General features: G+C 39.5%; 1 protein-coding gene across 1 annotated transcript; it reads left to right on the top strand.

The window, feature by feature from the left end:
- The first annotated feature begins 1,922 nt into the window (after positions 1-1,922).
- On the top strand, positions 1,923-2,306 carry LOC133792387 (uncharacterized). The gene has a single exon (XM_062230288.1). It carries the CDS (start codon positions 1,923-1,925, stop codon positions 2,304-2,306), a length of 384 nt encoding a protein of 127 aa, XP_062086272.1.
- Positions 2,307-12,868: the final 10,562 nt, after the last annotated feature.

Raw genomic sequence — 12,868 nt, 5'->3', positions numbered from 1 at the left:
GTTGGGTTGGCTGACTGGATTGAGGAATCTAGGCCATCGCGGGGAAATTTTGTGAGTGAGAAATTAACCCTGTGACAACTGAAGAAAGGTGACATGACGTTGGTTAAGAACGATAATAATGAAATAATTCCAACTCGTACGGTAACGGGGTGGAGAATTTCTATTGACTACCGTAAACTGAATAAGGCAACCAGGAAGGACCATTTGCCATTGCCTTTTGTAGATCAGATGTTGGACAAATTGGAAGGACATCCTTATTACTATTTCTTGGATGGGTATTCAGGGTACCATCAAATTCCCATTGCACTTGAGGAGCAAGAAAATACCACTTTCACGTGCCCCTATGGAACATTTTCATTTAGGAGAATGTCATTTGGGTTGTGTAAAGCTCCAGCAGCATTTCAGAGATGTGTGATGTCTATCTTCTCAGACATGGTAGAAAAAGGTATAGAAATCTTCATGGATGACTTTTCCATTTTTGGTACCTCTTTTGATGGATGTTTGGCTAATTTGGAGATGGTTTTGAAAAGATGTGAGGAGTCAAACTTAGTATTAAATTGGGAGAAATGTCACTTTATGGTGACGGAAGGAATAGTCCTGAGCCATAAGATTTCACGCCATGGGATTGAAGTAGACAGGGCCAAGATATCTACAATAGAAAACTTACCTCCACTGGTGTCTGTTAAGGGGGTTCGTAGTTTCTTGGGCCACACTGGATTTTATAGGAGATTTATAAAGGAATTTTTGAATATTTCGAAGCCCTTATCCACTCTACTTATGAATGGTGTGGTGTTTGACTTTGATGTTGAATGTTTAAAATCATTTAACATGCTGAAGGAGAAATTGGTTTTTGCTCCTATTGTTGTGTCACTGGATTGGGATAAACCGCTTGAGCTTATGTGTGATGCAAGTGACCATGCAGTGGGAGCGGTGTTTGGACAACGTGTAGATAAGGTATTCAAGACTATTTACTATGCTAGTATAACTCTTAATGATGCTCAACTTAATTATGCCACCACATAGAAAGAGTTACTAACCATAGTATTTGCTTTTGATAAATTCAGACCTTACCTAATTGTTAATAAGGTAATAGTATATACAGACCATTTTGCAATAAAGTACCTTATGACCAAGAAGGACGCTAAGCCACATTTGATTCGATGGGTTTTGTTGCTGCTACAAAAGTTCAATGTGGAAATCAGGGACAAAAAGGGGACTGAGAATTTGGTAGCTGATCACTTATCTAGGCTTGAGAATGAGAATGAGGCTAGTGGAGCTCAAATTGATGACGAATTTTTGAATGCGCAACTCTTTGCTGTAAGTAATTCTAAGGGGGTGCCTTGGTTTGTGGATTATGTGAACTTTTGGTTGCCAAGGTTCCATCTCCGGAGATGTCGAGACAACAGTTAAAGAAATTCTATTCGGTGGTTAAGGACTATTATTGGGAAGATCTCATTCTTTACCGTCATTGTGCGGACCAAGTTATTAGAAGGTGTGTGCCTGAGGAGGAAATGTAATCTATACTGATTCATTGTCACACTTTACAGTGTGGTAGTCACTTTGGTGCCACTAAGATAGTAACAAGGTCTTGCAATCGGGATTTTATTGGCCTACACTGTTCAAGGATGCCAATCTTTTCGTCAAAAGATGTGACTGTTGCCAAAGAATCGGGAATATCTCTAGGAGAGACCAAATTCCTATGATAGGGATCCTAGAGGTGGAATTATTTGATGTGTGGGGGATTGAATTTATGGGAGCTTTCCCGTCATCCTTTAATGATAAATACATACTATTTGTTGTGGATTATGTATCAAAATTGGTGGAAGATGCAGCTACTCCTACAACTGATGGGAAGGTAGTATTGAATTTCATGCACCAGCATATGTTTACATGGTTTGGAACTCCTCGAGCAATCATAAGCGATGAAGGAAGTCATTTCTGCAATCACAATTTCACTGCATTATGTGCTCAATATGGAGTTCCGCCACCGCACTGCATTGGCCTATCATCCCCAAGCAAATGGTCAAGCAGAAGTATCAAATTGGGAAATAAAGAGTATACGTGAAAAAACTGTGAATACATCAATGAAAGATTGGTCAAAGAGGATAGATGACTCCTTATGGGCATATAGAACTGCTTTCAAAACACCCATAGGGATGTCACCATATCGATTGGTATTTGGGAAGGCTTGTCATCTTCCAGTGGAGCTTGAACAAAGGGCATATTGGGCGGTGAAAAAGCTAAATGTAGATAAGTTCCGCAACGAGGCTTATGAGAAAGGAAAAATCTATAAGGAGAAGATGTAGGCCTTCCAGGACAAGCGTCTCTGGCGAAAAGACTTTCAACCAGGGGATAAAGTGCTTTTATACAATTTGAGGTTGAAATTATTTCTGGGCAAGTTAAAATCAAGGTGGTCATGACCTTTTATAGTGGTGGTAGCGCTTCCATATGGTGCAATGCAAATATAGCGAGAAGACCAGGAATTTTAAGGAGAATGGTCAACGGTTAAAGCACTACATTGAGGACCAAGTCAAAATGTCCAAGTCTATAATAATTCTGTAATGCCCCATGATACTATGGTTGCTTCATGGAATGACGACTGACCCTACAAACCAACACAAGTCTTTCCAGCATGCTTTGTCCTCACTCACACGCTTCTTGGGAAAACTTCCCAGGAGGTCACCCATCATCAGACTACTCCAGGTCAAGCACGCTTAGATTTGGAGTTCTCAAGTGATGGGCTACCAAAAAGAAGATGCATCTTGTTGGCATAGGTAGTACCTATCAATCCATTTAAGCCATCTTCAATTGTGTAGTCTCATACATACACGGCCTTAAAATCATTATACTTGACCTTCCCCAGGCGATGTGGGATTGAAAAGCTTTACCCGGTCTTTTGCCCTATGGATCACGAGATATTGACTGTCACAATTATGGGATTGCACAGTTTTACCCGGTCTTTCACAATTGTGATAGTCAATATCATGTGATCCGTAGGGGGAAAGACTGGGTAAAGCTATGCAATCCCACATCGCCTAGGGAAGGTCAAGTATGATGATTCTAAGATTGTGTAGGTATGGGACTACACAGTTGAAGAGGGCTTAAATGGATTGATGGGTACTACCTATACCAACAAGAAAATTTGGCCAAAGCATGCAAGTGAGGAGAAAGCACGTTGGAAAGACTTGTGTTGGTTTAAGGGGAGGTTCTGCCCAAATTTTCTTACAACTGTCCCTGCAAACCAACACGAGTCTTTCTAACGTACTTTGTCCTCACTTGCATGCTTCCTGGGAAAACTTCCCAGGAGGTCACCTATCATCAGACTACTCCAGGTCAAGCACGCTCAAGCCTTCTTCAATTGTGTAGTCCCATACCTACACAGTCTAAGAATCATCATACTTGACCTTCCCCAGGCGATGTGGGATTGCATAGCTTTACTCAGTCTTTCCCCCTACGGATCACGGGATATTGACTGTCACAATTGTGCATTACCCGATCTTTCACAATTGTGACAGTCAATATCCCGTGATCCATAGGGGGAAAGACTGGGTAAAGCTGTGCAATCCCACATCGTCTGGGGAAGATCAAGTATAATAATTTTAAGACTGTGTAGGTATGAGACTACACAGTTGAAGAGGGCTTAAATGGATTGATGGGTACTACCTATGCCAACAAGATGCATCTTCTTCTTGGTAACCCATCACTTGAGAACTCCAAAGTTAAGCATGCTTGACCTGGAGTAGTCTGATGATGGGTGACCTCCTGGGAAGTTTTCCCAAGAAGTGTGTGAGTGAGGACAAAGCATGTTGGAAAGACTCGTGTTGGTTTGCAAGGCTAGTCATCATTCCATGAAGCAGCCATAGTGACGTGAGACATTACAGATTCTTATACCCATTTGAGAAAGGAAGGCATCGTCTGGCTAAAAGACGTAAAAGGCAGCACTGTAGGAGATATTCCTTTGTTTTTAATTTTTTTTTCATTTATTTAATGCTTTAAGTTTAATGGAACAATTTGAGTTTTAAGTTTTAAATTTTAGTTGTAATTTTTCTTTTCTTTAAGTTTCAATTAGGTTGTATTTAGGATTCGTGAAAATCGTGAAAACAAAACTCTATATTGAAAGAAAATTCATGTGGAGGCCAAGTCGTGACTTACTTTGGCTAAGTCGCGACTTCTAAGAATGCTAGGATCAAAGGAAAGGTAAGGGGGAATTAGTGTCGTGGCATGCTTAGTAGAGCCATGGCATGAGGCGAAGTCAGAGATGGGTTCAATCTCAATGGATGACATGGGTTGCATCATGGTTCTTAAGAGCCGCGACTTCTGGAAAATTTATAGAGACAGGTCGCGGCATGTACACTGGAGCGTCGCGGCGCTTGGGTTCGAAGTGAAGGCATAACTAGAGGCGGGCTGCGGCATGGGTCTGTGTAAGCCGCGGTGCGCCCCCATTTCAGCCTATAAACCAACCCTAACCCTCATTTTCCCCACATAATTCCAAATTCACTTTCTCTCTCTACAAAATATTCTCTCCCCTCTCTCATTCTCCTTCTCTCACCCATTTTATAATCTTAATATCACCCTTCAGCTCTTCCAAAATCCAACACCCACTTTACAAGATCTTCAATTCCAACATCCAATCCCAATTTCTCACAAACCCTAACCTTTATTCTATCAACCAAGCCCTAAAATTCATCACATCATTTGAAGAACAAAGGAGGAAGTTTGGGAGAAAATCTTCAAGGGTTCTAGACTTCTACGGGCAAGTAAGTTGTATTTTCATTCAATTTCATTAGCATTTCTATTGTGTGTGATTTTGGGACCTAAAATTTTAAGGGAAGGTGCTGCCTTTCTTACAACCTTAAGAAACTATTTTTGAGATATGGCCACTAGAAAGAACCCATCTAGGGCAGCCACCACTAAGAAAAATAGTCGTGCCTCCACATCCCGCCAACCACCACCACCGCCCGAGCCTATTCCACAACCACCTCCTCTGGTTGAATATGATACTATATGGTTTATTAATAAGGATGCTTTTGAGCAATATCAAAGTGTTGTTTAAGGGGACTCATTAAGGATAGATGCATGGAATACGAGGATTCTCCCTTTGAAAATGATATTTATGAGATTATAAGACAAGAAATACAACGAACACACTGGAAGAGTTTTGCGGATAAGAAAATGATTAAGGTCAATTGTCCTATGGTCTATGAATTTTATGCGAATTTTTCGGGATCTAGGAATAGGAAAGTGTTATGTATAGGGATAGAGGTGGAATGTGATCTGGATAACATTGATGCCTTATATGGCTTACCGTTAATACTGAGGGAGGAAGATGAATATCATCGGTTGGTCACTTCTGGGAATATTGATTGGCAGGATGTGAATGTAACTTTTTGCATTCCTGGATCACAATTTGTGATGCAAAATGGACAATCCAAGACTTTTCGGCGATACCAAATGAATAGATTTTCCTGACCGTGGATGTTATTTGTGAGTGCTCGACTTATGCCTAACACTCACTTATCTGATGTTGGGACTGATCGTTGTTTATTGATTTATACGATTATGAAGGGGTTTTCGGTGGATATTGGGAGGGTGATATGGTCAAGTATTCGTGATTTATGTCATCTTCACACTACTGATGGCTTGGGACATGGGTCTATGATCATAAACTTATGTGAGGTATGGGAAGTATCGGTGTATCCAAGTGATTATTATATGAAGGGTATGGGTCCAATTTATCGATCTATCGTGCACGGTTTCAACCACCTTCTGTGGAACCTCCAGTACCACGCCCTCGTCGACCCCAAGTTGAGGAGGAAGGTGCACACGCAAATTCCCAAGCTAATGTAAATGTCCCACCGCCCAAAGCGGAGACCGTTAGAGGAGAGCAACCACCTTATTTGACTTTCCAAACATCGAGTGATTTGAACGTAGCCCGCCTTAAGTAGACAAGGACAGCACATTCATCATTACTTGAGTGCTTTCTATGATTAAACGAGGGGGCCGGTTGATCAGGATAATGAGGCTCTGTATCGAATGACCAACAATGAGACGGACAGGACTTTCTATCAATATCCACCTCCATGGAGGCCATTTGATGAACCACCACCCTTTTGACATGATTCATCGCAGGTAAGCTTTCTTTCTTTACTTATTTTTACACATCGAGGACCATGTTTAGGTTAAGTTTGGGGGAGGGAGCTTATTTTCTATCCGTTCATTTTGTTTGTGTTGTTTGTTGTGTTTGTGTGTCTAGTTTTTGTTAGTTGTTTGATGTAGATTTTTTTAATTGTGTGTATGGTACCAACATGAATGATGATTGACAACAAGTGCCAATGAGAACAAAGTGAATGCTATGAGTATAATCCAAAGAAAATAAAATCTAAAAAAAAAATTGTGTGCTTGATTGAACACTTTGTTAGTTCATTTTAGTTTAGGCAAAATTTGTTGAATATCTTTTCATGATGTTTAAATTTATGTTTTTGATATTGATTATGCTTATTGGAATTGGTTGGTGGATTGATGAATGGAAAGTAGCAATTATTTTCTACAATTCAAGAACTTGCTTACTTGTTATTTGAGGCAAAATAATATATTATGTGTGCTTAGGAATATGATTTAGGCTATCATTTGGATCGTTTGAGCTTTTCTAGCCGACCTGAAATTAATTGATCTTTTGTTTGCCCCTTTTGAGCCTAACATTGTATATTTTTGTTCTAATCCACTATTTAAGCCTAATATTTGAAACTTGGTTACATATCAATCCCTAATACTATGAGCACATGATTGAAAAAAGTTATGGGGATTGATGTGTAATGGGATTTATTTGTGAATATAGTGGGATTAAAAAATGAAAAGTGCAAAAGATTAGAGAGAGTATGTATTTAAGAAAAAAAAGAAGAGTTCAATAAAAGCTACACTCCCAATATGAATATCTAAAAGAAACAGGTTTGGAGGAGTGTAGTTGTCATATGCAAAAATAAAAAAAATAAAAAAATATATATTTATATCTCTATAAATAAAATCTGAAAGGGTATTATGGGGTTATATTTACTATGAGAGTAAAGTCGATGATTTTTGGTCATGTGCTTAGAGCAAAGTGAGCTTAAAAAATTACTTTCTCATCTATCTTTACCTAAGCCATCATTACAAGCTTATACAAGTCCTATTGATTCTTATGCATATCATGATTTATATTAGTGGAGACTAGCAAGTAAGTGAGCTTATGGAATTAATTAGTTTGAATGGATTTATTTGAAAGAATTTGGCTAGCATAATTGATTTCAAATATGTTTATTCAGTGATCATGACATGGTAATGCAAAATGTTAGTAGACTAAAGTGTGTTTATGGAGTGTTTTGATCAAACTTCTAGATTACATAAATTGTTGAGTAGTATTTTGAGAATTATATGATTAACATTCTTGATTTTGAGGCATAAGTGTTGTTATTGGTATAATTCATGTTGAGGGTGTTGTCCGGAGTTGTCTTTGTTGTTAGAGTCTAGTTTGGTTTTGAGTCCTTTGTTTGAGGGCGAACAAATAGTAAGTTTGGGAGAGTTTGATAACTCCAATTTAGTGTTGTTTTAGGATGTACTTTTGTGGTGATCTTGAGTCTTTATGTTTGTTTTGTGGAAGATTACGCTTGTTTTTGTCTTTGTTGTAGGCTGATGCGTTTAATCATGAGATAAATGTGAAAAGAAGATGGAATGGTGAAAAATGGAGTTTTTGGTGGTTGTTTGAGTCAAATTGGTGTCAAGGAGGAGTTAGTAGAAGTTTTGATGAAATTTGGATGAAGGTCTGACTTGAAATGGTCATGTTTTGAAAAAAAAAATAGAATTAGAGTCGTGACATGGGCTTGAGGGCTGCGACTTTAGCAAAGTCAAAGACCACCCGAATCTGGCAGGAATTAATGTCGCATCATGCTCTTAAGGGCTGCAGCATGAAGAATGGCAGAGAGCGAAGGAATTCTGGGTTTTCACACAGGCCGCGACATGGTCTCCTAAGGGTCGCGGAGCTTGAAGAAGAGGCGCGAACCTTTTGGAAATTTTGAAGACACGGGCCGCGGCATGAAAATTTCAATGCCGCGGCACGCCTCCCTGATGAGAAAAAAAATGCTATTTACGTTTAAAACATTAGAGATTAGGTTTTTTAAGGAAGAAGGATTAGGGTTTTCTAATTATGAATTTTCAGAGCATTCTTGACAGTAGGGGTGCACATTTGGACCCAAAAACCTGACAACTCGCATGACCTGCCCGACCCGCACTCGAGATACCTGAAAATGTGCTAAAACCCGCAAAGTCGGGTTGGGTCGGACTCAACCCAAGGCTTAATTGGGTTCAAGTTAGAGTGGCCAAACCATGAAGTATTGGGTCTAACTTGAACCCGCCAGAAACAGTGCTCAGTTTTTTATTTTTTTTACTTTTTTTTAGTTTTAACTTTTATTTTCAATAAAAAAAACCTCAAAAAAGAAACTACACAAAAATTGGCTGGCCTCCTCCTCCCCTTATACCCTATCCACCCGACAACCCCCCTCCTCTCCCTCCCTCCCTTCGGCGGCGCCTCACCACCACCAAGCCCCAGTCGAACGGCGCCTCCCTCTTGCTCTTTCCCTCTCGTCTTGAGTCTCGATCAATCTCATCGGCGGCTAGGCACGGCGGCTCTGTGGGTTCGGTGGCTAGGCGGCATCACAGGCGGCGGCATCTCCTCCTCCTCCCTGCCAGGCCAAGGTTAGTTTCCTTCATTCTCAGATAGTTATATATATTATATTTAAATTTAATTATATATTTATATTATATTTTGTGATAGTAATATAATATATATATATATGTGATGATTAATTGATTTTGATGAATATAATATAATGTTTGTTTCGTTTTCATTTGGTGAATTTGTATTTCTAATTTTGATATAGGATTTTGAGTTTTGATTTAATATTAAGTTATAAACTTAAAATTACACTGAGATAAAATTGAAATTGCTATTTGGAATTGGATATTTAGAATTTTCAATTACTTTACTTGATTGTATATGTAAAATTACAATTTTTATAATTATTAGTTTAATGTATATTTTATACTTTGAATGTTGGATTGTTTTGCTTGATTGTATTTGTTATTTGGTAATTGTGGTTTGGTTTGGTGTTTGTAATGTTGGATTTTAGTTGTAGTGGATTGGATGGGATTAGTGGATTTTAGGTATGCTCTGTTGTTAATCATTATATTATATATGTTTTTGTGCTCTATAGATTATGGATATTGATCAAGATCAAGTAGATGAAACTCCACCACCAATTCCACCTACCAATGATGAAACTCCTACAAATCAGGCACATGGTAACCCTAAAAGAAAGGGTAAAAAAAGAGAGAAAACTTCTTTGGTTCCGAAAAAAAAAACAAAAGGGCCAAATATATGGGAGAATTTTGAAAAATTGCGCCCAGTTGATCCTAACGACAAAGAAGAGATACCCAAGTGTATTTGTTGTTATTGTGGGAGTGAGTTCTTCTATGATAGGAGAAAGCATGGGACTAGTCATCTGTAGAATCACTTTAGGAATGTTTGTGAGTTTAGCCCATATAAGGTTGATGATAAAAAGCAAAAGATTTTAAGTTTTGAGCCGGTGAAAGGAGAGAAGGAGGGGGAAACAACTTTAGTTCCAATGGCTTATAACAAAGAGGCATGCAGGCTTGCATTATCAAGGTACATTGTGTTGGATGAGTTGCCTTTTAGACATGTTGAGGGGGAGGGTTTCCGACAATTTGTTAGAACCATACAACCTAGGTTTATCCCTTCCAGGATGGCTGTTGCTCGGGATGTGTTGAAATTGTATGCTGAAGAGAAAAAGAAATTGAAAAATATTTTAAAGCATTAGAGGTTATCCATCACCACTGATACATGGACTTCTATTCAGAATTTGAACTATATGGTCATCACGGCGCATTGGATTGACTCTGATTTCAACTATCAGAAAAGAATCATAAATTTTTGTTAAGTGGTAGATCACAAGGGGGATACTACTGACAAAGAGATTGAGATTTGTTTAGATAATTGGAGCATTACAAAATTGTTTGCCGTTACAGTGGACAATGCTTCTTCAAATGATGTTGCTATTCGGTTTTTGAAGAGACGGTTTCGAGAAAAGGAAAATGATCTCATATGAGGTATTGTGATCATATTGTAAACTTGATTGTCCCTGGAGGATTAAAAGAGAAGTATGATTCGATTGCTAGCATTAGACATGCTGTCAGATATGTGAGGTCTTCTTCCGCTAGGCTCAAAAGGTTTAAAGAAGTTGTCGTAGAAGAAAAAATTGAATGCAAAGGACTTCTCTCTTTACATGTCCAAACGAGGTGGAAATCTACATATCTCATGCTTAATTGTGCATTAAGATTCCAAAAGGCATATGAAAGTTTACAGTAAGATGCACATTTCGTGAAGTATTTTGAGGAGGTTGACAAAGATGGAAAGAAAAATAAGGGGCCGCCTACTGAAACGGACTGGGAGAATGCAACGGTATTTGTGAAGTTTTTGGAGACTTTCTATGAGATTACATTAAGTTTTAGTGGATCAACCTATGTTACAGCAAGTAAGTTGTAACGCCCTGGATAACCAAGACCGTTACACTGTGTGTTTGAATAGTGCAAGACTTGCTAGTCAAGTCATTTGATTCAAAATGTGTAACTAATGACGTAAGCAAGTTAGGTTAAAAAGAAATTTGGTTATAAACGATTAAGTTTTACCAAAAACACATGTTTGATACATGGGATCCCAAAACAAGGTTTAAATAACGTAAATATAAAATTCTTGTTAACAAATAAACAACCAAGCCACCCTAATGGAAAAATTCACAGTTTAGGTTCCTGTCCCTGTACGATCCCCCGACCGTGGTGGCCGAGCAGCTGACAATGTACACCTCGCCCCCAGAGCTCTCCAACCCATGGCCAACTAGCGTTACCTGCACCACGTAGCACCCGTGAGCCGAGGCCCAGCAAGAAAACATAACATCATAATATAACAGTAATAGCATCTAAACAGTTTGTTGGGCATAATCCAAATAATCACAAGGCATTAATCAGTTACCAGCACACCATAAAGTACATTCAAGGCAACACACTGGCCAATAACCAATAATTCAACTCCAGATACTCATCAAGTCATACAGCATAATCAACAATTGAACCTATGCCAAGTAATAACTAGGGTTAATGCCCTCAGTCCGCACCCTCTGTTTAATTCATTGTCTTTGGCTCGCTTAGGCCAATCTCAGTGACATACCCACTGACTCCGACTAGCTTAACCGAGCTCAGTGATTTATAAGTTATCCTCGGATACCAGTGTCCGAGCCGCGCCATGTGCGCAAGTGTTGAATTCGGCACCCTTAGGCCGCTTGTCACATGTCCCAGTGGCATAATACCACCTCATGACATTCATATAATTATAGGGAACTCTTAGTCCCAACATATTCTCATAGCAATACAAAAAGATATAGGGAACACTTAGTCCCAACCAATCCACCTACATAGGTGCAGTTTTCTTACCCTGATTCCAAGTGCTTTAATTAGAAAGGATGACCCCCGAGCGTGATCCACTTCCCGAGCCCTAGCTTATCACCTAGTCACAACCAAGATAATGGATTCCATTAATATTCAAATATAGGTTTTCGTATACAAAACTAGCTTTCGGGAAGTCGAATCCCACCAAGCACGGTGGTGAGATTGATCCCGAGCACCCTAGGCTCGATCCCCGTACTTTAAAACCTTGAACGCTCAAGTATGCATCTAAGGACTGCGGCCCCTAAAGCTTAGCCGCGGCCCTGCCCTTAAAATAGAACCAAGGCCCTCCCTGAAATAAGACACGCGTCGTGGCCCTTGCCTAGGGCGCCGCGGCGCTCACCCTTGGCCGAGCCCTCCTGGCTCATCTTCATCCTAGGGTCGCAGCGCTCGAGAACAGAGCCGCGGCCCTTCCCTTCGAGCCCAGAATTTCCACCATTGCCAACCTCCAAACCTTACCCAAAATCATCCCAAAGGTCCCTATTTCAATATCAATCATTCCCAACACTTTTAAGACAACTTTAACATCATAATTCAACAGAAAACCCAATCTAAAACTCATTGCAATCCATGTTTCAATCTCTGAAACTCAAGAACATCAAACACCCAAACCAATCATACAGAACTCAAATTTAAGCTTCTAAATCATAAATTAAAGCTTACCTCTTCAGCTGAACCCCTTCTCTAAGTAGAATCCCAGCTAGTTCCCAAGTTTCTAGCTTCAATTCAACCTTAAACACCAAAATTATAATTATCTTACTACTCAGAAAAACTCAGAGCTTCTAACCTCAAAAACACAGTTTGATTCTCACCTTGGCTTTGATTAAATTTTCCTTGGATAATCCTTGAGCTAAGCTTTTAGATCCCCACTGAAACCCTTTGAAATCCCAGCCCAAATCCTCCAAGTTTCCTCTGTTTTCCTTGTGTTTTTTTCTAGTTTCCTTGAGAGAGAAGAGGGAGAGAGAATGAGAGTCGGTCTAATCTTCCTTTCCACTCGCTTCTGTCTTAACCAAGTCTATCATTTATCCCGTTAAGTCAATCCCAAGCCTCGGGGTGCCGGAAACGTCCCCGAGGGCAAAATGGTAAAATTCCCCAACATTCCCACCTAGACTTCCTAACCTCAAATATATCTCCATATATTTATTTTCATAACCCGATAGTCTAAATAACTACCCGATACCTATAATACCCCTGACTTATCCAAAGTCAACTATTAAGCCCCGTTGTGACTTTCCTGCTACTTGCTCCCTAGGATCGCCTCGTGCCGATAGTTACAAATGCACACGCATGTACACGCATATATATATATATATTTATCTATCTA

The sequence above is a fragment of the Humulus lupulus genome, chromosome 7, assembly GCF_963169125.1.
Source record: "Humulus lupulus chromosome 7, drHumLupu1.1, whole genome shotgun sequence".
Taxonomy (NCBI): Eukaryota; Viridiplantae; Streptophyta; class Magnoliopsida; order Rosales; family Cannabaceae; genus Humulus; species Humulus lupulus.
Note: the sequence above shows the minus strand (reverse complement) of the source record. Positions and strands in the feature narration are given on the sequence as shown.